Source organism: Coregonus lavaretus (genome assembly GCF_964263955.1).
Source record: "Coregonus lavaretus genome assembly, chromosome: 31".
Lineage (NCBI taxonomy): Eukaryota > Metazoa > Chordata > Actinopteri > Salmoniformes > Salmonidae > Coregonus > Coregonus lavaretus.
In genome coordinates this window covers 989,915-1,017,700 of record NC_140018.1, presented here as the reverse complement: position 1 = coordinate 1,017,700, position 27,786 = coordinate 989,915, and the positions used below count along the sequence as shown (strand labels likewise).

At 44.2% G+C, this 27,786-nt stretch overlaps 1 protein-coding gene across 4 annotated transcripts in view; it reads right to left on the bottom strand.

The window, feature by feature from the left end:
* Positions 1-204: 204 nt before the first annotated feature.
* The window catches only part of LOC311106424 (zinc finger protein 513-like), a 28,622-nt gene continuing 1,040 nt past the window's right edge, over positions 205-27,786 (bottom strand). Inside the window, exons 1-5 of one of the 4 annotated variants that reach the window (XM_084148754.1) lie at positions 20,456-20,662; positions 19,723-19,857; positions 10,475-10,612; positions 1,642-2,391; positions 205-1,467 (exon numbers count right to left, since the gene is read on the bottom strand). In XM_084148754.1, coding sequence (XP_084004880.1) covers positions 314-1,467; positions 1,642-2,391; positions 10,475-10,612; positions 19,723-19,762 — 2,082 coding nt within the window. In that variant the 5' untranslated portion in view covers positions 19,763-19,857; positions 20,456-20,662 and the 3' untranslated portion in view covers positions 205-313. Of the gene's footprint in view, positions 1,468-1,641; positions 2,392-10,474; positions 10,613-19,722; positions 19,858-20,455; positions 20,663-27,786 lie in introns of those variants that run through there. The other 3 variants (XM_084148756.1, XM_084148757.1, XM_084148755.1) reach the window with 3 other exon arrangements.

Here is a 27,786-nt window from a genome sequence, read left to right as displayed (position 1 = left end):
TTTAGGGGAATGTTAAAGTAGATGACTCATCCCAGTCCATTTGTCTGGCAACAACAACAACCAGAGGGTCTGAATAGCTTCCTCCATCCCACTCCTTCTGTGTCCAAAGGCATCAAAACATAAATCACTATCATATTTTATAATTGTACATAGCAGCCACCGAAGATAGTTGACAAAATAACAACACAAAAAAAAAAACATAAGGACGTTGAGAAAACAATCTAGGATTTTGCTGGTAGATTTGCTTTTATTTTCAAGTCTTTTTCCAATGTAATGCATGTTAAAAATGTATGGCCCAGCTCTCCCTTTCCTCTTATCTGGACATATACTGCATCACCATCTCTCCTTCTTTCCTCTGCGGCTGTCCCACCACCCTCTCTTCCTCCCCTTCTTCCTCCTCCTCCTCCTCCTCATGGGCACCTGGCATCTGAACTTTGACCCATCCGTCGGTGGCGAGGCCGTGTTTCTTCTGGTGGCGTTTGTAGTTGTCCCAGTGTCCCGTGGTGTAGCCACACTCCTGGCATTTGTAGGGCTTCTCGCCCGTGTGTCTCAGCATGTGTCTCTTCAGGTTCATGCTCTGGTTACAGCTGTAGCTGCACGCCGCGCACTGGAACGGCTTGGCGCCCGAGTGGACCCGCTGGTGGCGTTTTAAGTTAGCCAGGTTGCCACAGGCGTAGTCACACAGGTGGCACTTGTACGGCTTCTCGCCCGTGTGGACTCTGTGGTGGCGTTTCAGGTTGTCGAAGTGGGCGGAGGCGTAGTCGCACTGAGGGCACTTGTAGGGCTTCTCGCCGCTGTGTGTCTTCATGTGTCGCGCCAGGTGGTTGGGGTAGTGGGTGAGGAAGGGACAGGCGCTGCAGGTGTAGACCTTGTCCCCGCGCTCCCCGGGGCTGTTGGGGCCGGATGAGTCTTTGTTCAGCATGTCCAGGGTGCACTTGGCACAGATCTGGGTGGTGGAGCCGTCCTCGTCCTCCAGGGGGATACCACAGAGACGACAGGTGAAAAGGAACGGGAACGGAGGGAGAGAGTCCCTGTGTGTGTCCTCTGACTTCGCTCCCACCACAGCTCCGAGCCTAGCCCCGGTCAAAGACCCTCCTAAAGCCCCAGTCCTTCTCCCAGACTCAGCCCTAGCCCCAGTCATAGCCCCGGTCAAAGACCCTCCTAAACCCCCAGTCCTTCTCCCAGACTCAGCCCTAGCCCCAGTCATAGACCCGGTCAAAGACCCTCCTAAACCCCCAGTCCTACTCCCAGACTCAGCCCTAGCCCCAGTCATAGACCCAGTCCCAGGTCCACAGCCAGGCGCCTCCAGAAGTCTTGAGGGCTGGTGCTCAGGGAGCTCTGGCGGTGGTGGTACCGTCAGTCCATCACAGCATGGCAAGTAGTCTCTGCTATGGCCTCCTACGTGGAGGTTCTGGTCGGGCTTTAGGGCTTCTGGAAAGAGATCAGACGTGGGAGAAACAAGTTCAGCTGAAAAAAAAAAACTAGAATTATTGCCTAAATATATAAATACATACACAATATAATTTTAGGAAAATATACAAGAACACATCTTTAAAACTATTCAAAATGGTCTAACTTGAGAAATAGTCCAGACCTTAACTCTTTAATTCACGTTTTTCATGGAAAGACTTTGGACATTACCTTCAGTTGAAGCACTAGGCTCATCCTCCCAGTGCCTCTTTACACCACACCCACCCGCAGAGGGACCAATAGGAGGTCCACTAGCAGGTCTGACTGCTTCCTGTCCCGCCACATGCATCCTCTGATGCCTCTTCAGGTTGCCTAGGGAACTGCAGGCGAAGGAGCAGGAGTCACACCTGTATGGTTTCTCCCCAGTGTGAATCCTCAGGTGTCTCTGCAGGTTGACCAGCTGGGCTGAGGCGTAGGTACACAGGGGGCAGTGGTACGGCTTCTCCCCGTTGTGAGTCTTCATGTGCCTCTTGACGTGGTTGGCGTAACGGGAGGAGAAGCCACACAGCTGGCAGGAGTAGAGCTTGGAGGACGGACCGTCGTCACCCATCGTGGAGTTATCGTCCGTTCCATCAGCGCCGTCTATCCCGCCTCCGTCTCCTTCCTCGCCATCGTCCGCCTGTGATCGCGAACCGTAGCGAAAGCCGCCGAACGCGGCGCTGAAGTCCCCACTTCCTCCCTTGCAGCAACGGTGACAGTAGGGTCCCACTAGGTCCTGGCCACAGCCCCGGCAGGACAGGTAGGGGGGAAAGGGGGGCTGGTGGTCGGGGCCCTCCTCCTGGTCACCCTGGCTCTCCGTGGCGGTGCGGGTGGCGGTGGCGGTACGAGGGTCTCGGTCGTCTGCGTCACTCTCCATACTGAGACAACTCTCCTCATCACCCAGAGAGTACACAGAGAAGCCGATCTCAGCCGCTACGGAGTCTACAGGGGAGACAGAAAACAGCAGTATGAGGAATAGACCAAACAATAGGAACACCTTCCTAATATTGAGTTGCATCTCCCTCAATTCGTCGGGGCATGGACTCTACAAGCTGTCGAAAGGGTTCCACAGGGGATGCTGGCCCATGTTGACTCCAATGCTTCTCACAGTTGTATCAAGTTGGCTGGATGTCCTTTGGGTGGTGGACCATACTTGATACACACGGCAAACAGTTGAGCGTGAAAAACACAGCAGAGTTGCAGTTCTTGACACTAACCGGTGCGCCTGGCACCTACTACCATACCCTGTTCAAAAGGCACTTCACACTCTGAATGGCACACATACACAATCCATGTCTCAACTGACTCTAGGCTTAAAAGTCCTTCTTAAACCTGTCTCGTCCCCTTCATCTACACTGATTGAAGTGGATTTAACAAGTGACATCAATAAGGGATCATAGCTTTCACCTGGATTCACTTGGTCAGTCTATGTCATGGAAAGAGCAGGTATTCCTAATGTTTTGTCCAGTCTGTGTAGATTCACAGGGTTTAAGACAACATCATAAGACATGTTACACAGAGAAGCCAATGACTGCCCATACTGAGTCTTCAGCAGGGGGAAAGGCACAAAAACATTGAGGATAAATCTTTACAGTCTTTACGGGGTTAAAATACACTATGATAAGACACAGGGTTAAAGACACCATGATAAGACACAGGGTTATAGACACCATGATAAGACATGGTTAAGGACAGGGTTATAGACACCATGATAAGACACAGGGTTATAGACACCATGATAAGACACAGGGTTATAGACACCATGATAAGACACAGGGTTATATACACCATGATAAGACACAGGGTTAAAGACAGGGTTAAAGACACCATGATAAGACACAGGGTTAAAGACAATCAATCGATCACATTTATTTATAAAGGGTTATAGACACCATGATAAGACACAGGGTTATAGACACCATGATAAGACACAGGGTTATAGACACCATGATAAGACACAGGGTTATAGACACCATGATAAGACACAGGGTTATAGACACCATGATAAGACACAGGGTTATAGACACCATGATAAGACACAGGGTTATAGACACCATGATAAGACACAGGGTTAAAGACAGGGTTAAAGACACCATGATCAGACACAGGGTTAAAGACAGGGTTAAAGACACCATGATAAGACACAGGGTTAAAGACAGGGTTAAAGACAGGGTTAAAGACACCATGATAAGACACCTCTACCTGTTCTACTGCAGGGGGACAAACAATAAGAATTGTTATTGTTTAGAACAATATTCAAATATATTTGGGAGGCAGTAGAATAAAAAAACCATTCTAAAAAAAAAATGGTTTGTGCAAAAACAAGCTCACACAAATCAGCCACTGACATCACAGTAGAAATAGAACTGTATTCTACATGCTCCTACGTAATTTAAAATGACAGTGGAAATGCAATCATCTTTACAACGTTTGCTAAATTATATAATATTGATATCTTTAGGCCTTATGAAAAATGTGTTTAAACTCGGTTCATAGCAGTTTGTCAGATGTAAAACTACATTTGTGGAAAAGGGTATACTAATGTGGAATAAACACTACCGTTCAAAAGTTTGAGGTCACTTAGAAATGTCCTTGTTTTTGAAAGAAAAGCAATTTTTTTGTCCATTAAAATAACATCAAATTGATCAGAAATACAGTGTAGACATAGTTAATGTTGTAAACGGCTGATTTGTAATGGAATATCTACATAGGCGTACAGAGGCCCATTATCAGCGACCATCAGTCCTGTGATCCAATGACACGTGTTTGCTAATCCAAGTTTATCATTTTAAAAGGCTAATTGATCATTAGAAAAACCTTTTGCAATTATGTTAGCACAGCTGAAAACTGTTGTGCTGATTAAATAAGCAATAAAACTGGCCTTCTTGAGACTAGTTGAGTATCTGGAGCATCAGCAATTGTGGGTTCGATTACAGGCTCAAAATGGCCAGAAACAAATAACTTTCTTCTGAAACTCATCAGTCTATTCTTGTTCTGAGAAATGAAGGCTATTCCATGCGAGAAATTGTCAAGAAACTGAATATCTCGTACAACGCTGTGTACTACTCCCTTCACAGAACAGCGCAAACTGGCTCTAACCAGAATAGAAAGAGGAGTGGGAGGCCCCGGTGCACAACTGAGCAAGAGGACAAATACATTAGAGTGTCTAGTTTGAGAAACAGATGCCTCACAGGTCCTCAACTGGCAGCTTCATTAAATAGTACCCGCAAAACACCAGTCTCAACGTCAACAGTGAAGAGGCGACTCCGGGATGTTGACCTTCTAGGCAGAGTTGCAAAGAAGAAGCCATATCTCAGACTGGCCAATAAAAATAAAAGATTAAGATGGGCAAAAAAACACAGACACTGGACTTCTTTGCAACTCTGCCTAGAAGGTCAGCATCCCGGAGTCGCCTCTTCACTTTTGACGTTGAGACTTGTTTTGCGGGTACTATTTAATGAAGCTGCCAGTTGAGGACCTGTGAGGCGTCTGTTTCTCAAACTAGACACTCTAATGTATTTGTCCTCTTGCTCAGTTGTGCACCGGGGCCTCCCACTCCTCTTTCTATTCTGGTTAGAGCCACCGGGAAAGGGAGGGGGGTGTCAAAAACTATACACAAAAGGGAATGGTCAGAATATCCCCTCCGGTAGGCAAACCCAGGACCTTCAAATCCCAGGTGCGCTACGAACCCTGTTCCAGATTTGTAAAATTGTCACTATTTAAAAATGTACAGTTTGGTGATGACAGCACACGTTTTCGCTCCAAAATGTTTGTTAATTCACTCAGTACTAATTGAACATTTAATTATCTTGCTTGGTAAAATATTTGTCTATAACAGTTGATGTGTTGAAAACTGTTTCATTTTATCACATAGCTAACCAAGTTAGCAAGCATGGCATTTTCTTTTGACTACGCACAGGTCCAGCAAGCAAGGAATGATTGTTTATGATGATGTTGTTGTTGTTGTTGTTATTGTTGTTGTTGTTGCAACACGCACGCACCCCTGCTATTTGTTTACTTGTTGATGGCGAATTCAGGTTTCCGGGAACACATTGAAAATTAACTTGGCACTGTGTTGATCAGTCAGAGCACATTTGGATTATAATGATAAGAAGAACATGTCATTGAGAGGGGAGGAACTGCGTACTGAACTAATGCATAAGGTAAGGGCTAGAATTTGCACTGGATTTTCTAACAGCAACATTCTGGTGTGTGCATGTATTATACATTAGCAGCATGGCAGTTTTCCCAGAGCTGGTATGTATATATATATATATATATACACTGCTCAAAAAAATTAAGGGAACACTTAAACAACACAATGTAACTCCAAGTCAATCACACTTCTGTGAAATCAAACTGTCCACTTAGGAAGCAACACTGATTGACAATACATTTCACATGCTGTTGTGCAAATGGAATAGACAACAGGTGGAAATTATAGGCAATTAGCAAGACACCCCCAATAAAGGACTGGTTTTGCAGTTGGTGACCACAGACCACTTCTCAGTTCCTATGCTTCCTGGCTGATGTTTTGGTCACTTTTGAATGCTGGCGGTGCTTTCACTCTAGTGGTAGCATGAGACAGAGTCTACAACCCACACAAGTGGCTCAGGTAGTGCAGCTCATCCAGGATGGCACATCAATGTGAGCTGTGGCAAGAAGGTTTGCTGTGTCTGTCAGCGTAGTGTCCAGAGCATGGAGGCGCTACCAGGAGACAGGCCAGTACATCAGGAGACGTGGAGGAGGCCGTAGGAGGGCAACAACCCAGCAGCAGGACTGCTACCTCCGCCTTTGTGCAAGGAGGAGCAGGAGGAGCACTGCCAGAGCCCTGCAAAATGACCTCCAGCAGGCCACAAATGTGCATGTGTCTGCTCAAACGGTCAGGAACAGACTCCATGAGGGTGGTATGAGGGCCCGACGTCCACAGGTGGGGGTTGTGCTTACAGCCCAACACCGTGCAGGACGTTTGGCATTTGCCAGAGAACACCAAGATTGGCAAATTCGCCACTGGCGCCCTGTGCTCTTCACAGATGAAAGCAGGTTCACACTGAGCACGTGACAGATGTGACAGAGTCTGGAGACGCCGTGGAGAACGTTCTGCTGCCTGCAACATCCTCCAGAATGACCGGTTTGGCGGTGGGTCAGTCATGGTGTGGGGTGGCATTTCTTTGGGGGGCCGCACAGCCCTCCATGTACTCGCCAGAGGTAGCCTGACTGCCATTAGGTACCGAGATGAGATCCTCAGACCCCTTGTGAGACCATATGCTGGTGTGGTTGGCCCTGGGTTCCTCCTAATGCAAGACAATGCTAGACCTCATGTGGCTGGAGTGTGTCAGCAGTTCCTGAGGATGCTATGGACCGCCCGTTCCCCAGACCTGAATCCAATTGAGCACATCTGGGACATGTCTCGCTCCATCCACCAACGCCACGTTGCACCACAGACTGTCCAGGAGTTGGCGGATGCTTTAGTCCAGGTCTGGGAGGAGATCCCTCAGGAGACCATCCACCACCTCATCAGGAGCATGCCCAGGTGTTGTAGGGAGGTCATACAGGCACGTGGAGGCCACACACACTACTGAGCCTCATTTTGACTTGTTTTAAGGACATTACATCAAAGTTGGATCAGCCTGTAGTGTGGTTTTCCACTTTAATTTTGAGGGTGACTCCAAATCCAGACCTCCATGGGTTGATAAATTTGATTTCCATTGATAATTTTTGTGTGATTTTGTTGTCAGCACATTCAACTATGTAAAGAAAAAAGTATTTAATAAGATTATTTCATTCATTCAGATCTAGGATGTGTTATTTTAGTGTTCCCTTTATTTTTTTGAGCAGTGTATATATATATATATAGTTGAAGTCAGAAGTTTACATACACCTTAGCCAAATACATTTAAACTCCTGACATTTAATCCTAGTAAACATTCCCTGTCTTAGGTCAGTTAGGATCACCACTTTATTTTAAGAATGTGAAATGTCAGAATAATAGTAGAGATAACGATTTATTTCAGCTTTTATTTATTTCATCACATTCCCAGTGGGTCAGAAGTTAACATACACTCAATTAGTATTTAGTAGCATTGCCTTTAAATTGTTTAACTTGGGTCAATTGTTTCGGGTAGCCTTCCACAAGCTTCCCACAATAAGTTGGGTGAATTTTGGCCCATTCCTCCTGACAGAGCTGGTGTAACTGAGTCAGGTTTGTAGGCCTCCTTGCTCGCACACGTTTTTTCAGTTCTGCCCACACATTTTCCATAGGATTGAGGTCAGGGCTTTGTGATGGCCACTCCAACACCTTGACTTTGTTGTCCTTAAGCCATTTTGCCACAACTTTGGAAGTATGATTGGGGTCATTGTCCATTTGGAAGACCCATTTGCGAACAAGCTTTAACTTCCTGACTGATGTCTTGAGATGTTGCCTAAATATATCCAAAATTTTCCTTCTTCATGATGTCATCTATTTTGTGAAGTGCACCAGTCCCTCCTGCAGCAAAGCATCCCCACAGCTTGATGCTGCCACCCCCGTGCTTCACGGTTGGGATGGTGGGGCGGCAGGTAGCTTAGTGGTTTAGAGCGTTGTGCCAGTAATCGAAAGGTCGCTGGTTCTAATCCCCGAGCCGACTAGGTGAAAAATCTGTCGATGTGCCCTTGAGCAAGGCACTTAACCCTAATTGCTCCTGTAAGTCGCTCTGGATAAGAGCGTCTGCTAAATGACTAAAATGTAAATGTAATGTAAATGTGTTCTTCAGCTTGCAAGCGACCCCCTTTTTCCTCCATGATGGTCATTATGTCCAAACAGTTCTATTTTTGTTTAATCAGACCAAAGGACATTTCTCCAAAAAATATGATCTTTGTCCCCATGTGCAGTTGCAAACCGTAGTTTGGCATTTTATGGCGGTTTTGGAGCAGTGGCTTCTTCCTTGCTGAGCGGCCTTTGAGGTTATGTCGATATAGGACTCATTTTATTGTGGATATAGTTACTTTTGTTTCCTCCAGCATCTTCACAAGGTCGTTTGCTGTTGTTCTGGGATTGATTTGCACTTTTCGCACCAAAGTACATTCATCTCTAGGAGACAGAATGCGTCTCCTTCCTGAGCGGTATGACGGCTACGTGGTCCCATGGTGTTTATACTTGCGTACTATTGTTTGTACAGATGAACGTGGTACCTTCAGGTGTTTGGAAATTGCTCCCAAGGATGAACCAGACTTGTGGAGGTCTACAGTTTTTTTTCTGAGGTCTTGGCTGATTTCTTTAGATTTTCCCATGATGTCAAGCAAAGAGGCACTGAGTTTGAAGGTAGGCCTTGAAATACATCCACAGGTACACCTCCAATTGACTGAAATGATGTCAATTAGCCTATCAGAAGCTTCTAAAGCCATGACATCATTTTCTGGAATTTTCCAAGCTGTTTAAAGGCACAGTCAACTTAGTGTATGTCAACTTCTGACCCACTGGAATTGTGATACAGTGAATTATAAGTGAAATAATGTCTGTAAACAATTGTTGGAAAATTTACTTGTGTCATACACAAAGTAGATGTCCTAACCGACTTGCCAAAACTATAGTTTGTTAACAAGAAATTTGTGGAGTGGTTGAAAAACGAGTTTTAATGACTCCAACCTAAGTGTATGTAAACTTCTGACTTCAACAGTAATAGCAGCCAAGGAGGTTCGCTAACTTATGTTTGTGCTCTGATGACTTAAGCCATATAAAAAAACCTTCCATAGCTAAATATACCTAGCTAGCTAGCTACCTTTTGCTTCTCATCCAACTGGCATTAGCTAGCTAGATACAGCTGCTAGCCTTCTCCTAGCTAGTTGCTCCTGTTGCACAGCAACTGAACTGCACCGGTTTTAGAACTCCGATTCCGCTGAAAAGATGTGAGCATTGTCAGAAATGCTACAAAAAAGGTAGCACATCGTTGGTTTTTATTGGCCAGAAATGTGCACGTGAGAGCGGTAAATAGTGAATTTAATCAAATCTGTTGCACCTACAAACTTACTCAGTCCAAATGGATCTAAGTTTAACGGTTACCTTACAGACGACGTAGCCTTGTTTTAATTCGACGTCTAGAATTTGAGCTAGATTCTGACAAAAAAAATGGTCTGATCAAATCAAAATCAAGCTTTATTTAGACATGGAATGCAACAACGTGTTTCACAGGGGAAAAAAAACAAATAAACTGAAATACTTACTACACAACAAACATAAAATACAAAAGAATAACAATAAAATTAAACTATATGAAATTATGCTAATGCTAACAACCCTGTCAGAAATGATGACCCCTAATGCTAACAACCCTGTCAGAAATGATGACCCCTAATGCTAACAACCCTGTCAGAAATGATGCTAATGCTAACAACTCTGTCAGAAATGATGCTAATGCTAACAACCCTGTCAGAAATGATGACCCCTAATGCTAACAACCCTGTCAGAAATGATGACCCCTAATGCTAACAACCCTGTCAGAAATGATGCTAATGCTAACAACTCTGTCAGAAATGATGACCCCTAATGCTAACAACCCTGTCAGAAATGATGACCCCTAATGCTAACAACCCTGTCAGAAATGATGACCCCTAATGCTAACAACCCTGTCAGAAATGATGACCCCTAATGCTAACAACCCTGTCAGAAATGATCCTAATGCTAACAACCCTGTCAGAAATTATGCTAATGCTAACAACCCTGTCAGAAATCAAGTTGATTTGCCAACTGTCATCGACATTTGTGTCATATTGGCTTAGATATACAGTATGATGGTAGGGCGATTTGAATATAACATTGAGCTTCAACCAATGCATACCGGTTGGCACAACTATAATAAAGCACCACATTAGAAGTGCTAATCTAATCTAATTTTACCCAGATCTTAAAAAGGCAAAACTGATTCTAGGTCAGCAGCACTCTCCTCAGAGACACTTTATAAATTCGGGCCCAGGTCTCCCTCACCAGAGAGATTTTAGCTAATTGGTGGCTAACCTGGCCAAATGAAGCTTTAATAAATGAAGTACCAACCTGAGTACTTGTCGTCCAGACCTAGGATCTTGTCATGGTCGGAGTCAACAAACTCAAGGTCGTGTCCCAGAAGGAAATCTGCCTCCAAGGTCAGGATTCCTGGAGCTCCAATGGTTACTACACCATCTTCAGAATCCACTGCAACACAGAGCAACAATTAGATTGACATTTTAGTCATTTAGCAGACGCTCTTATCCAGAGCGACTTACAGTTAGTGCATACAATTTTTCATACTGTCCCCCCGTGGGATCTAGCATTACATTATCGATAACTAAACTGAACAAAAATATAAATGCAACGTGAAGTGTTGTTCCCATGTTTCATGAGCTGAAATAAAAGATCCCAGAAAATTCCCACATGTACAGAAAGCTTATTTCTCTCAAATTTTGTGCACAAATTTGTTTACATCCCTGTTAGTGAGCATTTCTCCTTTGCCAAGATTATCCATCCACCTGACAGGTGTGGCATATCAAGAAGCTGATTAAACAGCATGATCATTACACTGGTGCACCTTGTGCTGGGGACAATAAAAGGTCACGCTAAAATTTGCAGTTTTGTCACACAACACAATGCCACAGATGTCTCAAGTTTTGAGGGAGCGTGCAATTGGCATGCTGACTGCAGAAATGTCCACCAGAGCTGTTGCCAGAGAATGTAATGTTTATTTCTCTACGATAAGCCGCCTCCAACATCGTTTTAGAGAATTTAGCAGTACATCCAACTGGCCTCACAACCACCGACCACGTGTATGGCGTTGTGTGGGCAAGCAGTTTGCTGATGTCAATGTTGTGAACAGTGTGCCACATGGTGGCGTGGGGTTATGGTATGGGCAGGCATAAGCTACGGACAACGAACACAATTGCATTTTATCGATGGCAATTTCAATGCACAGAGATACCGCGATGAGATCCTGAGGCCCATTGTTGTGCCATTCATCTGCCGCCATCACCTCATGTTTCAGCATGTTAATGCACGGCCCCAGGTTGCAAGGATCTGTATACAATTTCTGGAAGCTGAAAATGTCCCAGTTCTTCCATGGCCTGCATACTCACCAGACATGTCACCCATTGAGCATGTTTGGGATGCTCTGGATCGACAGCGTGTTCCAGCTCCTGCCAATATCCAGCAACTTCACACAGCTATTGAAGAAGAGTGGGACAACATTCTACAGGCCACAATCAACAGCCTGATCAACTCTATGCGAAGGTGATGTGTCGCGCTGTATGAGGCAAATGGTGCTCACCAGATACTGACTGGTTTTCTGATCCACGCCCCTAACTTTTTAAAAAAGGTACACTATATATACACACAAAAGTATGTGGACATCCCTTCAAATTAGTGGATTCGGCTATTTCAGCCACACCCGTTGCTGACAGGTCAGTTCATCAAATTTCTGCCCTGCTAGAGCTGCCCCCGGTCAACTGTAAGTGCTGTTATTGTGAAGTGGAAATGTCTAGGAGCAACAACGGCTCAGCAGCGAAGTGGTAGGCCACACACAAGCTCCCAGAACGGGACCGCTGAGTGCTGAAGCGCGTAAAAATCGTCTGTCTTCACTACCGAGTTCCAACTGCCTCTGGAAAGCAACGTCAGCATAAGAACTGTTCGTCGGGAACTTCATGAAATGGGTTTTCATGGCCATCGGCTGGAGTGGTGTAAAGCTCACCGCCATTGGACTCTGGAGCAGTGGAAACGCGTTCTCTGGAGTGATGAATCACGCTTCACCATCTGGCAGTCCGACGGACAAATCTGGGTTTGGCGGATGCCAGGAGAACGCTACCTGCCCAAATGCATAGTGCTAACTGTAAAGTTTGGTGGAGGAGTAATAATGGTCTGGGGATGGTTTTCATGGTTCAGGCTAGGCCCCTTAGTTCCAGTGAAGGGAAATCTTAACGTTACAGTATACAATTACTTTCTAGGCGATTCTGTGCTTCCAACTGTGGCAACAGTTTTGGGAAGGCCCTTCCCTGTTTTAGCATGACAATGCCCCCGTGCACAAAGCGAGATCCATACAGAAATGGTTTGTCGATCGGTGTGGAAGAACTTGACTGGCCTGCACAGAGCCCTGACCTCAACCCCATCGAACACCTTTGGGATGAATTGGAACGCCGACTGCTAGCCAGGCCCGCAGCAATGTTCCAACATCTAGTGGAAAGCCTTCCCAGAAGAGGGGAGGCTGTTATAGCAGCAAAGGGGGGGACCAACTCCATATTAATGCCCATGATTTTGGAATGAGATGTTTGACGAGCATTCTTACATGGGTATTCCTCTTGTCCAGATGGGATAGGGCAGTGTGCAGTGCAATGGCGATTGCATCGTCTGTGGATCTTTTGTGGCAGTATGCAAATTAAAGTGGGTCTAGAGTGTCAGGTAAGGTAGAGGTGATATGATCCTTAACTTGACGTGTTAGAAAGCTATTTAATATTAAATCAAGCCGTGTTTTGTTAGGCTTAATGACAGAAATTGGAACTTCTCAAAATGAATGTTAAAAAAACCACACTTGATAAACACAGCTATGAATATCCAGTAGTCAAAGACACCAGCTGCCTGTGATTTTCAGTCTGCCACAGAGGCCTTCAGAGTTCCCGAGTGGCGCAGCGGTCTAAGGCACTGCATCTCAGCGGTCTAAGGCACTGCATCTCAGCGGTCTAAGGCACTGCATCTCAGCGGTCTAAGGCACTGCATCTCAGCGGTCTAAGGCACTGCTTCTCAGCGGTCTAAGGCACTGCATCTCAGTGCTTGAGGCGTCACTACAGACCCCCCCTGGTTCGATTCCAGGCTGTATCACAACCGGCCGTGATTGGGAGTCCCATAGAGCGGTGCACATTTGGCCCAGCGTCGTCCGGGTTTGTCCGGTGTAAGCCGTCATTGTAAATAAGAATTTGTTCTTAACTGACTTGCTAAGTAAAAAAATAAAAATAAAGAGTTAACACTCTGCTGCCCCCTAGTGGATAGTGTGATGCATGACAGTACATGAATGGATATGCCCCAAATGGCACCCTATTCCCAAGGCAAGCAGATTCAGCTGCGGGACGATTTTTATCGGGGCATAATTCTAATAATGTGCACACTGCAGACTGACCACAACTAAACTCCAAAATGAGATTGTATTTCCAAAATAACAATCATTCCCTAGCTTGATTATATTGAGACACGATCACGTATTTTTATTAGTGAACAGATTTCCTACATTAAATCACCAGGAATTCAGCTACAAATGTGTTTTGAGTTAATTTTTTAAAAACTAAAATCCGACCCTTGACCTATACACAGAGTGTACAAAACATTAAGAACACCTTCCTAATCTTGAGTTGCACCCTCTTTTGCCCTCAGAACAGCCTCAATTCATCAGGGCATGGACTCTACAAGGTGTCGAAAGCGTTCGACAGGGATGCTGGCCCATGTTGACTCCAATGCTTCCCACAGTTGTGTCAAATTGGCTGGATGTCCTTTGGGTGGTGACCCATTCTTTGATACAGACGGGAAACTGTTGAGCGTGAAAAACCCAGCAGCGTTGCAGTTCTTGGCACACTCAAACTGGTGCGCCTGGCACCTACTACCATACCCCGTTCAAAGGCACTTAAATCTTCTGTCTTGCCCATTCCCCAGCTGAATGGCACAAATACACAATCCATGTCTCAAAGCTTTAAAATCTTTCTTTAACCTGTCTCCTCCCCTTCATCTAGACTGATTGAAGTGGATTTAACAAGTGACATCAATAAGGGATCATAGCTTTCACCTGGATTCACCTGGTCAGTCTGTCACGGTAAGAGCAGGTATTCTTAATGTTTTGTCCACTACTTCTGACCAGAGACCATATAGGGAACCGGGTGCCATTCGGGGCGTATCTGTAGGCTACAGTATGTGTGGGTTTCCTTCTCTTGCTTTTCACAGGGGTTAAAGCAACAAACAAAAATCCCATGACTAAAACTTTAAATCGATTGTCTGGCACCAAGTTAACCTCCCCTTTCATTTGAGAAAGTCATGAAGCATCATGCTTTTAGGGAAAGAGGATCATATTGTACATGTATTAAACTGCAAGTTTGGCCAATTCCAGTCCCCCTTGTTTAAGGGGTCCGGCCTCAGTTCTGGTGACTTTTTAAAGAAAAGGACATTCTACCATCAAAAATATAATTTCCACCTCCAGAAATGAGCCCAATACGTAGCCTACCATCATGTCAGATAGTGAAATGTTTTATACATTTTTACCTGACCAAAGTATTAGATGGCTGCAAAACAAGTATTACGTGCTGAACAAACTAGCGTGGACCAGAATGAGGCGCTCTCCTCATTATATTGTTCCTGCACTGAGGACTTCCCATCTTCACATAACGTTGTGATAATGTATCTGTAGATAATCACAGCATGTTGTGATAATGTATCTGTAGATAATCACAGCATGTTGTGATAATGTCTCTGCAGATAATCACAGCATGTTGTTATAATGCATCTGTAGATGATCTAAACCATGATTGAAACTCTGGCAGTTGAAGGAGTAAAGAAATCAGATGGTAGAAATGGACAACTGGGACCCCACTCTTTAACAAAGGCCAAAACTGCTTTCAAAAGTGTTTTCCCGCAATTGCATTAAGAATAGTTGTGCATTGACTCCTTGTCAGAATACGTTTCCCTCCCTGTCGCAACTTGAATGCACCTCGGGGTGAATATTTATCTCACATGACCACGTAAAAATGTATGCACACGACTGTAAGTCGCTTTGGATAAAAGCGTCTGCTAAATGGCATATTATTATTATTATTATTATTATTATTATTATTATTACATAGACGACACAACAACAAGCCGACTAGGTAAACTATTCTACTCTGGGTTTGTCTGATTTTGTTTTGATAACAACATTAGTAGCACTGGAAAGTTGCCTTCTGACCTGCATAAAGTAGAGGGTTGAATGACTGCAACACACCGCTGCCACGCATTAGACTGTTTAAAGAGATACTTCAGGATTCCCCAGGTCGAAGGAATTGTCCGTAGAGCTCCGAGACAGAATTGTGTCGAGGTACAGATCTGGGGAAGGATAGCAAACAATTTCTGCAGCATTGAAGGTCCCCAAGAACACAGTGGCCTCCATCATTCTTAAACGGAAGAAGTGTGGAACCAGCAAGACTCTTCCTAGAGCTGGCCGCCCGGCCAAATTGAGCAATTGGGGAAGGGCCTTTGTCAGGGAGGTGACCAAGAACCCGATGGTCACTCTGACAGAGCTCTAGTTCCTCTGTGAAGATGGGAGAACCTTCCAGAAGGACAACCATCTCTGCAGCACTCCACCAATCAGGCCTTTATGGTAGAGTGGCCAGACGGAAGCCACTCCTCAGTAAAAGTCACATGACAGCCCGCTTGGAGTTTGCCAAAAGGCACCTAAAGGACTCTCAGACCATGAGAAACAATAATATCTGGTCTGATGAAACCAAGATGGAACTCTTTGGCCTGAATGCCAAGCGTCACATCTGGAGGAAACCTGGCACCATCCCTACGGTGAAGCATGGTGGTGGCAGCATCATGCTGCGGGGATGTTTTTCTGCGGCAGGGACTGGGAGACTAGTCAGGATCAAGGCAAAGATGAACAGAGGAAAGTACAGAGAGATCCTTGATGAAAACCTGCTCCAGAGCGCTCAGGACCTCAGACTGGGGTGAAGGTTCACCTTCCAACAGGACAACGACCGTAACCACACAGCCAAGACAACGCAGGAGTGGCTTTGGGACAAGTGTCTGAATGTCCTTGAGTGGCCCAGCCAGAGCCCGGACTTGAACCCAATCTAACATCTCTGGAGGAAAATGAAAATACACTGCTCAAAAAAATTAAGGGAACACTAAAATAACACATCCTAGATCTGAATGAATGAAATAATCTTATTAAATACTTTTTTCTTTACATAGTTGAATGTGCTGACAACAAAATCACACAAAAATTATCAATGGAAATCAAATTTATCAACCCATGGAGGTCTGGATTTGGAGTCACCCTCAAAATTAAAAGTGGAAAACCACACTACAGGCTGATCCAACTTTGATGTAATGTCCTTAAAACAAGTCAAAATGAGGCTCAGTAGTGCGCGTGGCCTCCACGTGCCTGTATGACCTCCCTACAATGCCTGGGCATGCTCCTGATGAGGTGGCGGATGGTCTCCTGAGGGATCTCCTCCCAGACCTGGACTAAAGCATCCGCCAACTCCTGGACAGTCTGTGGTGCAACGTGGCGTTGGTGGATGGAGCGAGACATGATGTCCCAGATGTGCTCAATTGGATTCAGGTCTGGGGAATGGGCGGGCCAGTCCATAGCATCAATGCCTTCCTCTTGCAGGAACTGCTGACACACTCCAGCCACGAGGTCTAGCATTGTCTTGCATTAGGAGGAACCCAGGGCCAACCGCACCAGCATATGGTCTCACAAGGGGTCTGAGGATCTCATCTCGGTACCTAATGGCAGTCAGGCTACCTCTGGCGAGCACATGGAGGGCTGTGCGGCCCCCCAAAGAAATGCCACCCCACACCATGACTGACCCACCGCCAAACCGGTCATGCTGGAGGATGTTGCAGGCAGCAGAACGTTCTCAACGGCGTCTCCAGACTCTGTCACGTCTGTCACGTGCTCAGTGTGAACCTGCTTTCATCTGTGAAGAGCACAGGGCGCCAGTGGCGAATTTGCCAATCTTGGTGTTCTCTGGCAAATACCAAACGTCCTGCACGGTATTGGGCTGTAAGCACAACCCCCACCTGTGGACGTCGGGCCCTCATACCACCCTCATGGAGTCTGTTTCTGACCGTTTGAACAGACACATGCACATTTGTGGCCTGCTGGAGGTCATTTTGCAGTGCTCTGGCAGTGCTCCTCCTGCTCCTCCTTGCACAAAGGCGGAGGTAGCAGTCCTGCTGCTGGGTTGTTGCCCTCCTACGGCCTCCTCCACATCTCCTGATGTACTGGCCTGTCTCCTGGTAGCGCCTCCATGCTCTGGACACTACGCTGACAGACACAGCAAACCTTCTTGCCACAGCTCGCATTGATGTGCCATCCTGGATGAGCTGCAATACCTGAGCCACTTGTGTGGGTTGTAGACTCCGTCTCATGCTACCACTAGAGTGAAAGCACCGCCAGCATTCAAAAGTGACCAAAACATCAGCCAGGAAGCATAGGAACTGAGAAGTGGTCTGTGGTCACCATCTGCAGAACCACTTCTTTATTGGGGGTGTCTTGCTAATTGCCTATAATTTCCACCTGTTGTCTATTCCATTTGCACAACAGCATGTGAAATGTATTGTCAATCAGTGTTGCTTCCTAAGTGGACAGTTTGATTTCACAGAACTGTGACTGACTTGGAGTTACATTGTGTTGTTTAAGTGTTCCCTTTATTTTTTTGAGCAGTGTATATCACAACAATTTTATAGGGGCCACTTTAGAGTCGTTAATTAACCATTATTTTACCAGGTATATAGGACCCGGGGGTAGAGTTGAAGGGGAGAGAAGAGAAGGATGTGCCTATTTGAAAGCTAGGAAATGCAATTTAGATTCTCCCTGTGTCTATGACGTTATCAGAAAAGCACGGCATTGATTTTCACTGCTACGCAGACGATACACAACTTTACATTTATGTCACCAGAGAATTTTAGATCCACGGATAAATTAGACTGTATTAGTGATTTAAATACTTGGATGGCTAAGAACTTCCTCCAGCTAAATCAAGACAAGACCGAGGTACTTATTGTTGGAGCCAAAGCACAGAGAGAGAATCTGGACGCACATTTTAATTCACGGCAATAAAGATAAAACACCAGGTAAAAAAACCCAGGTGTTATTTTAGATTCTGAACTCAATTTTGAATCAAACATTAGAAATGTCACCAACATAGCTTTTTACCACCTGAGGAACATTGCCAAGGTGGGACCGTTTCTCTCTCAGGCTGATACAGAGAGACTCATCCATGCTTTTATTACAAGCAGGCTTGACTACTGTAATGCTCTCCTGTCTGGTCTACCCAAGAAAGCCATTGGTCAACTGCAAAACATACAGAATGCTGCAGCATGAGTACTGACCAAGACCAGACGGAGAGCACACATTACACCGGTTTTAAAGTCTCTGCACTGGGCTGCCTGTGAGTTTTAGAATTAATTTTAAGATTCTTCTATTGGTTTTTAAATCCACGATTGTGCACCCCAATATATATGTCAAACATGCTTTTAAGTGATGTACCCAGTAGGTCCCTCAGGTCCTCTGGCACTGACCTTTTAACTAGCCCAAAGCCTAGGACCAAGAGGCATGGAGAGGCAGCCTTTAGTTGCTATGCCCCCAGCCTCTGGAATAGCCTGCCAGAGAACCTGAGGGGGGCTGAATCTGTGGACATTTTTAAAAGAGATCTTAAAAACACACCTTTTTAGCTTTGCTTTTCCTTAAGGTGTTTTTTAGTCGTTCAGTTTTTTAAAAATATTCTTTAGTTTTTTTTATCCTCTTATGTTTATTGTGAAGTAAATATTTCCGTTTTTTGTTTTTGTTGTTTTTCTTCCTGTGAAGCACATTGTGTTGCATTCCATGTCTGAAATGTGCTGTATAAATAAAGCTTGGTTTGATGACATAGCCTGTACAAGTCATTTCCTGTAGGCTATCTGATCACATTCAAGTCATTTCCTGCATCTTACTATATGCCTTATGGTTTCTTATAATTTTTGGACCTCATCTGTTCCTCAAAGATTATCATGTGAAAACAATTGCTTAAGCATTGCCAGGTTCTCCAGTGAAATGCCTATTGGGGTAGAATGGTTGTATCACATACAGTATGTCCATTTCTATGGCTCTATATAAACGTAAAGATCCAACCTCTCAGAGTAGGTTCACCATGTTGGATAACATTACCAAATTAGTTTACACCCTACAAACATTCCAGTAAACTAATTATGTTGTGAATGAATGCTGTTGTTCCTGTATTTCAAAATGTGACTATCAGTTAGTCTGTGTACACAGACAGGACGCGTTTTAAGACTAGAGTACAAAGATTAACAATGGCATTCTAAAGCATGTTGCCCTGTACAGAATGGAGCAACCATCACTGTTCTATACAGGGCCAATTCATATAACAGTTGGCCTGAAATCTAGACCTATTTTGTTCTAACATTCCACTTCTTGTACTCTTTGTCATATGCCAAACATGATCTATGTTTAGAATGATACATAGCACAAACAGACCGGTACCCAGGCTATATAACAGTAGCCAACAATAGTTATAAGAACGGACAGTTTGAGCCCTTACACTTGACAGATTGAGGATTCTGTTGTTTTCTTCTTGGCATCTTCCGGTCAGCCTCTCTTTTGTCACCTCTTCTGGAAGACCTCAGGAACTATCAGCTCATGCTGCTATCCAGGAAACTCGGCTTCTCCAGTAGTTCTATACACAGATAAAAAAATAAAATAAAGATCAATCAGATATGCCAATGCATTTTCAAGCAATTCAGGCATAATTGGCCCTAGTTACATCTCTACGTAGCTCTGGTATAGACACAGCTAACTCGCAACTGTGTGACACGGACCTAGCTAACAGCTGTACATCCATGATTAAAAATGCCCCATTAAAATGATAGCTAACACTAGCTAGCCAAATGGCTTGCTGAGTGAAGGGATGCAGTCAGATCAAATCGCTCTGTCATGTGGGTGTTGTTGCAGCTTGCTAACTTGCTCCCGGCCCTTAATGATCCTTTGTAGACAGCTAACTATCGAATTATGTTAACTATCTAGCTAATGATGTTAGCATCAATGACTACACGTACCAGGCTAATTTGACTGAAAGGTCAAAAAAAGAGCAACCTAGGAAAGATATTAGCTAACTAACTACTGTTACAAATTTAAGTGCGGTTTGTTATAGAAAGTATACTTGCTAGTTAATGATAGGATGTCGGCAACGGTTAACATCAGTAACGTTAGCTAGCTAGCTATAGAAAAAAACAAGTATGTGCGAAATTAGCCGATTAGTTATCAAGCTAACTTACCTAAATATCATAAATAAACCTCTCGATTGTAGCCGTTTTCATCCAGTAACTTAACGCACCATGTAACCTTGCATAAACGAGGTCTAGATATCCGCCATTTTTTTATGTGTAGCTGGACAAAGAAAGCAATTAATGGTGTTTTTCATAACTTAATTGATTTTTGGATTTCCATTGTATACATTCTCTTCCGCTGTTATACGTGTTTCCGCTTCCTAAATACATTTCCGGTCGACTGTTTCATGGTACTTGTCGTTTTTTTTTCTTGAGCGCATTTCTGTTAATAATAATTTCATCCATTTGTGGCTAAATCCATTAACACACATGTTTTCTTGGCTTACTCTATTTCTGAGATCTGCAAATAGCCTTTGAACTATTATTTATTATATTATTATATTTGAAGAAGAAGAAGACATTATACTTTATTTTATTGGTAAACATTCTTATTTAATCTCTTAAAGGGAAATTTCACCGCTGCTCTTTCCCTGTATTGGGCCATTAATATGTCAATATTGTGTTGTACAAAATCACGAATTTCCTCACTACGAGCGTTTCTGCATCGCACCTGTAGAAACGGCCATCTAAATGTCCTGGTTGTAAGCAAACCACAATATCCAGAATTCATATCGATTTCAGGATGTAGCTAGTATCGCCTGTCGAGTGGACCCCCGTAATAATAAGGTATTCACAAATTGGGGAAAACCAACATTCTTTCCTATTGACCCCCATTGTAAAAGAGGAAACTTCGTTGTCGATGTTTTGTTAAACAGAAAATAAAATAAAAACATGCCGAAATGCTGCTGTGTTGTTCAATTTACATGTAGCCTGGTCAAAAATCAGCTAAGACATTTAATTTAGTACAGTCCGTTTAATTCCATTCACTACTTGTAGCTGTATAGTCCGTTTGTTTGTGTTGTTCGTCTTGGCTAGATGAAATGTTCTGGTCGGTAGCTAAGGGAAGCCCTACGAGTGGTGAGAACGCTAGGAGCAGGCAATGTTGAAAAGTAATCTGTAGACATGTTGTACTTTTCTTTAAAATGTAGATTTGCAATTGACTAAAACAAGCAGACAACAACAAAAGTGTGTTTGAAAAAGGTATAGTTTTTGCTGTGAGCCAATGGGGTAACCTAGGTAACCATAGGTTGTTTTCCCCACAGGTGGGCAGGGTCGTGACGTTCAATCAAAATGCCGACCAGGTCTATGGGAATCAACAGGTAGCTAACATTACTCACTGGACCAGACAGTTGTTCATAGAACATCAGCTTGCGAATAACTATTTATTTGTATTATTGTGTCTGCGAATAACTATTTATTTTTATTTATTACTGTGTCGACAACAACTGTAAAGTTTAGTCATGGTGTGGCGCTCAGTACCCGGACGTGAACCTAAAAGCTGGTGGGGGTAGCATTTCATTGGTTACTTAGAAGTCGAGCAGAGGTAACGTAGCTAACTAGCAAACTACATTTATCTATCTAAATCAAAATCTAGCTAGCTAGCTTTCATAATACGCTCGCAAGACATTCCAAAGCAAATACATGTAATTAACCAGCTGCTATCTGTCGATGTGATATGTAATGTTAGCTTCACCCTACCGGACCATATCTAACCGTTAGCTAGCTACAGTAGACTGCTACTGCAGAAACTAACATGACTGGTGTATGTGTTCTATTTACAGAGTCCGATCCCATCAACATATGCAGCGGCATCAATTAGTGACCCCATGATGAGCAAATAAATATACTGGAGCTAGGCGTAAACATGGTCTGTGTCTTGTTGTAATAGTTGGTGAGGCTACAACTTCTACTGTAGTGGTCTCTACATTATATATTATTGTATCTATATTATGGAGGCTTAGTTGATTGTTTATGGGGCGGCAGGTAGCTTAGTGGTTAAGAGCGTTGTGCCAGTAACCGAAAGGTCGCTGGTTCTAATCCCCGAGCCAACTAGGTGAAAAATCTGTCGATGTGCCCATGAGCAAGGCACTTAACCCTAATTGCTCATGTAAGTCGCTCTGGATAAGAGCGTCTGCTAAATGACTTTTAAAAAATTAAAAATGGGAGAAAGCAGTTATTAGGGACAGTTGGAGATTTACTGAGGTGGGGGAAATAGGGGAGGGTTGTTTAGTTTTTTTATTGGGCACAGGGAAGGGTAGTGCATTTTTTCCCCTGGTTTACATTCACTCTTTTGAAGTTTTTACTATACACAGAGTGTACAAAACATTAAGAACACCTTCCTAATAGCCTAAATTCGTCAGGGTTGTTTCGTTTTTTATTGGGCACAGGGAAGGGTAGTGCATTTTTTCCCCTGGTTTACATTCACTCTTTTGATGTTTTTACTATACACGGAGTGTACAAAACATTAAGAACACCTTCCTAATAGCCTCAATTCGTCAGGGCATGGACTCTACAGGGTGTCAAGCTTTCCACAGAGATGCTGGCCCATATTTACTCCAATGCTTCCCACAGTTGTATCAAGTTGGCTGGATGTCCTTTGGGTGGTGGACCATTCTTGATACACACGGGAAACTGTTGAGCGTGAAAAATCCAGCAGCGTTGCTGATCTTGACACACTCAAACCGGTGTGCCTGGCACCTACTACCATACCCCGTTCAAAGGCACTTAAATCTTGTCTTGCCCATTCACCCTCTGAATGGCACACATACACAATCCATGTCGCAAGGCTTAAAAATCTTTAACCGGTCTCCTCCATTTCATCTATACTGATTGAAGTAGATTTAACAAGTGATATCAATAAGGGATCATAGCTTTCACCTGGATTCACCTGGTCAGTATATGTCATGGAAAGAGCAGGTGTTCCTAATGATTTGTCCACTCAGTGTATAATTTCTTCCATCCTAGACACATTTCCTCAACTGCTTGCATGCACCTCCCCTAAATCAAGGTGTTTTGGTACTTCCCTTATGACCTACGCTTTTCAACAACCCTAACCTTTACTATACCACAGGTCAATATAGTCTACCAGTCTGTCCATCCTGCCCTCTATCCACCATTCATAGGGACAATAGTGGTAGGTGGATCATTTGTCCGGATTTGCAAAAAGCATTAAAAGCTGCATACATTTTCAATATGAATCCACAAGAACAAATAGGAATAGCTGATAGGCAGCGGACAGGCCAGGTGATAGGCAGCAGAGAGGTCAGGTGATAGGCCAGGTGATAGGTAGCGGAGAGGTCAGGTGATAGGCAGCAGAGAGGCCAGGTGATAGGTAGCGGAGAGGTCAGGTGATAGGCAGCAGAGAGGCCAGGTGATAGGTAGCGGAGAGGTCAGGTGATAGGTAGCGGAGAGGTCAGGTGATAGGCAGCAGAGGCCAGGTGATAGGCAGCAGAGAGGTCAGGTGATAGGCAGCAGAGAGGCCAGGTGATAGGTAGCAGAGAGGCCAGGTGATAGGTAGCGGAGAGGTCAGGTGATAGGCAGCAGAGAGGCCAGGTGATAGGTAGCAGAGAGGCCAGGTGATAGGCCAGGTGATAGGCAGCAGAGAGGCCAGGTGATAGGTAGCGGAGAGGCCAGGTGATAGGCAGCTGATAGGCCAGGTGATAGGCAGCAGAGAGGCCAGGTGATAGGCAGCAGAGAGGCCAGGTGATAGGCAGCAGAGAGGCCAGGTGATAGGCAGCAGAGAGGCCAGGTGATAGGCAGCAGAGAGGCCAGGTGATAGGCAGCAGAGAGGCCAGGTGATAGGCAGCAGAGAGGCCAGGTGATAGGCAGCAGAGAGGCCAGGTGATAGGCAGCAGAGAGGCCAGGTGATAGGCAGCAGAGAGGCCAGGTGATAGGTAGCGGAGAGGCCAGGTGATAGGCAGCAGAGAGGTCAGGTGATAGGCAGCAGAGAGGCCAGGTGATAGGTAGCGGAGAGGTCAGGTGATAGGCAGCAGAGAGGCCAGGTGATAGGTAGCAGAGAGGCCAGGTGATAGGCAGCAGAGAGGCCAGGTGATAGGCAGCAGAGAGGCCAGGTGATAGGCAGCGGAGAGGCCAGCGGAGAGGCCAGGTGATAGGCAGCGGAGAGGCCAGCGGAGAGGCCAGGTGATAGGCAGCGGAGAGGCCAGGTGATAGGCAGCTGATAGGCCAGGTGATAGGCAGCAGAGAGGCCAGGTGATAGGCAGCAGAGAGGCCAAGTGATAGGCAGCGGACAGGCCAGGTGATAGGCAGCGGACAGGCCAGGTGCATCATTGCGCAAGAAAGAACAATGCAGACATGAGACACAGAGCTCAAAAAGCTCCCCTATTGATATTCTTGGTTAGGGAAAATACAATTATCATACCTAGACTAGCCTATCTAGACTTGCATTATTGTTTTCAAGTGAGTACAACATTCTGCCCTAGGCTGCAGTAAAAATGTAATTTGAATGACAGCGCAAAAGCCCTGTGATTTGAATTTTTCGTTCCATTTGGATCAGTTGTACTCTCAACAGTTTATAAGGTCTCGAAAGGCACGGCAGCAGGCCAGTCCGTCAGCATTTTTCTTCTGATACTGAGATTTGCTGTCTGTTGCAGATCATCATTCTCCCAAGTCGTCCTATAATAATGTGTCCACATATGCTCCCGGCAGACCCAGTTATGTAGGCAAGCTTAACATGCTTTGCCTCTTCTCCTCACGCACCTAGAACCTAACACTTCAATAAAGCCTAAATATTTGTCATTTAACTTTTAAAATGTATTACGTTTTATGCAGTGGAGGCTGCTGAGGGGAGGACGGCTCATAATAATGGTTGGAATGGAGCGAATGGAATGGCATCAAACACATGGAAACCATGGAAACCATGTGTTTGATTTATTTGATACCATTCCACTGATTCCGCTCCTGCCATTAACATGAGCCCGTCCTCCCCAATTAAGGTGCCACTAACCTCCTGTGGTTTTGTGTGGCATAAACACAACCAGTCACAATGTTTTAAACGGATTAAGCTACTTAAACTCTCCTGTAGGCATGTGCACATTGGTCCAAAATATAATTCCAGCATCCTCAAAATGGCTTGACATTAATCAGGATTCCATCCAACCTAATTATGTGAGTAAAGTACATGACAGGCCTGATCGAAAAAGCTAATTTATCAGTAAACTTTCCAAATGTTGACAAGACAAAATATGCCAGACAAGTAGGGATCTTTTTTGTGTCAGTAAAATGAATGATGTGAGATGTGGCGGTGGAAATGCTTTTATTTGCAAATATTGATATAATAACCATCATATGGAAGTAAAGTTGGAGTCACCAGATGATATGTTGTGTGGTCCTCCCACTAGGACTTGGAAAAGCATGCAGTTTATTAGACTACAGATGAAATAAGTTATGATGAACTTCACCGGGTGGTGAAAGTGCACAGTGATGAGCTTGATGCTCCTTTCCAATAAATATTGAGGGTCTTATTCTGGTGACATGTGGATCAATGCTTGGCTGTCGTTTGACAAATAAAAATAAATCTTGTACTTTTGTCCATAATAATCTCATCGTGTAGCCTATACCTGCAATGCACATGGCAGTACCAGAGTGGGCACGTTGGCTATACCTAGCAAAACATTTTGTGACAAAACCATCAGTAAGCCTAGAGTTGAAAATGTGATGGAAACACATTTAAAAAAATTTTTATGAACACTAGGTATTTACGCATAGACTTGTATCCGCAACAAGTCAATTTGATGGAAACAGAACTCTGATGGGAAAATGCGCATATTGTTTTTATGCAGATTTAGTTTTTTTTATATTCACATGAAAATCAGTCGCTAATTGGATGGAAACCTAGCTATAGACTCCCCTAAAGACTCAGGCAAGTGCACTAGTCCAGTGTCACACTGATTATGCCTGTACATCATGGCTCACCAGCAGCCCAAACATCTAAAGAATAAGCTACAGACCAGCCAAAACAAGCTGCTGCTGAAAGTTGTAGTTATACTCCACCCGTACTCATCTGGAAGTCGAGCATTTTAATCAGCTAGGCTGGCTATCCGTGAAAATAGTAGTATTTATTCAACTTGGTCTCAGTCCCCATGTTCCTATCCAACTATGTTTTCATTTGTTAGAGATGTCCACCAGCGTAATACCAGAGCCAGTGTTTTAAATATTAGCGTATCAGGCAAGAACAAATTTTTATATACCGGTGCTGTTGAGCGGAACAAACTCCCACAGCAACTCAACGCCATACCAACCATAACCACTTTTAAAAAGAATGTCAAAAGCTGGCTAATGTGTGAACAGTATATATAAAAAAAATGTGTCTGTATTAGGGATGCAAATTTCGGTCAATTTTGTTGCCGACTAACCAACCTCATTAACCAGTTAACGAACGGTTAAATTCGTTCCAAAAAGTTAAGAATGCCAACAGAAAATACTCTGCATGGAAGGAACGGACATTTTTTATTACGACCTTAAAAAACATGCGATAATAGCAAGCCTATCCTCTCATATTATTGAACACGCAACTACTGTAATGAAGCAGAGAATGTAATACATCATTTAACAGTTTTCATAACTGTGACCTTAATTGCCTACCGTCTGTAAGCTGTTAGTGTCTTAACGACCGTTCCACAGGTGCATGTTCATTCATTGTTTACGGTTCATTGAACAAGCATGGGAAACAGTGTTTAAACCCTTTACAATGAAGATCTGTGAAGTTATTTGGATTTTTATGAATTATCTTTGAAAGACAGGGTCCTGAAAAAGGGACGTTTATTTATTTTTGCTGAGTTTATTATATACACAGTAGATGAAAAACATACTACTAACGCCTATATTAAATAATACAGTTCTACAAAGGGAATAATTGCGTATAGTGTGTTTTAGGGGGGTGCAGTGAGATACAAGGGGATATTGTTGTTAAGGGACCTTTCACGTCTCCTTTTGAGGCACAGGAGGTTGGTGGCACTTTAATTGGGGAGGAAGGGCTCTTGGTAATGGCTGGAACGGCATGGTATCAAATACACCAAAAACATGGTTTCCGTGTTTGACGCCATTCCGTTTGCTCCGTTCCGGCCATTATGAGCTGTCCTCCCCTCAGCAGCCTCCACTGATGTGAGGGATAATTTGCTCAAATGGGCCCCAACACCACAAGCAGGCAAGGAGATTTGGTGTCCTCTGCCTAGCTTCTCCCCACAGAACACACTCCAAAAATAATCTGATGGAAGAATATTATACATCTCACAGACACACATTAGCTAGCTAGCTACAACACAGGTCTAGTTACTCCAAGACTAGTGACAAAGGCATTCCTTTACTCCTCATCAAAACATTCATCCAGTTTTGTTCCTAATGAGATACACTGAGGCTTGCTAACTAGCTATAACGTTAAACTAAAGTAGATTTTGGGTATAGCTAACAGAGCTAGCTAGCGC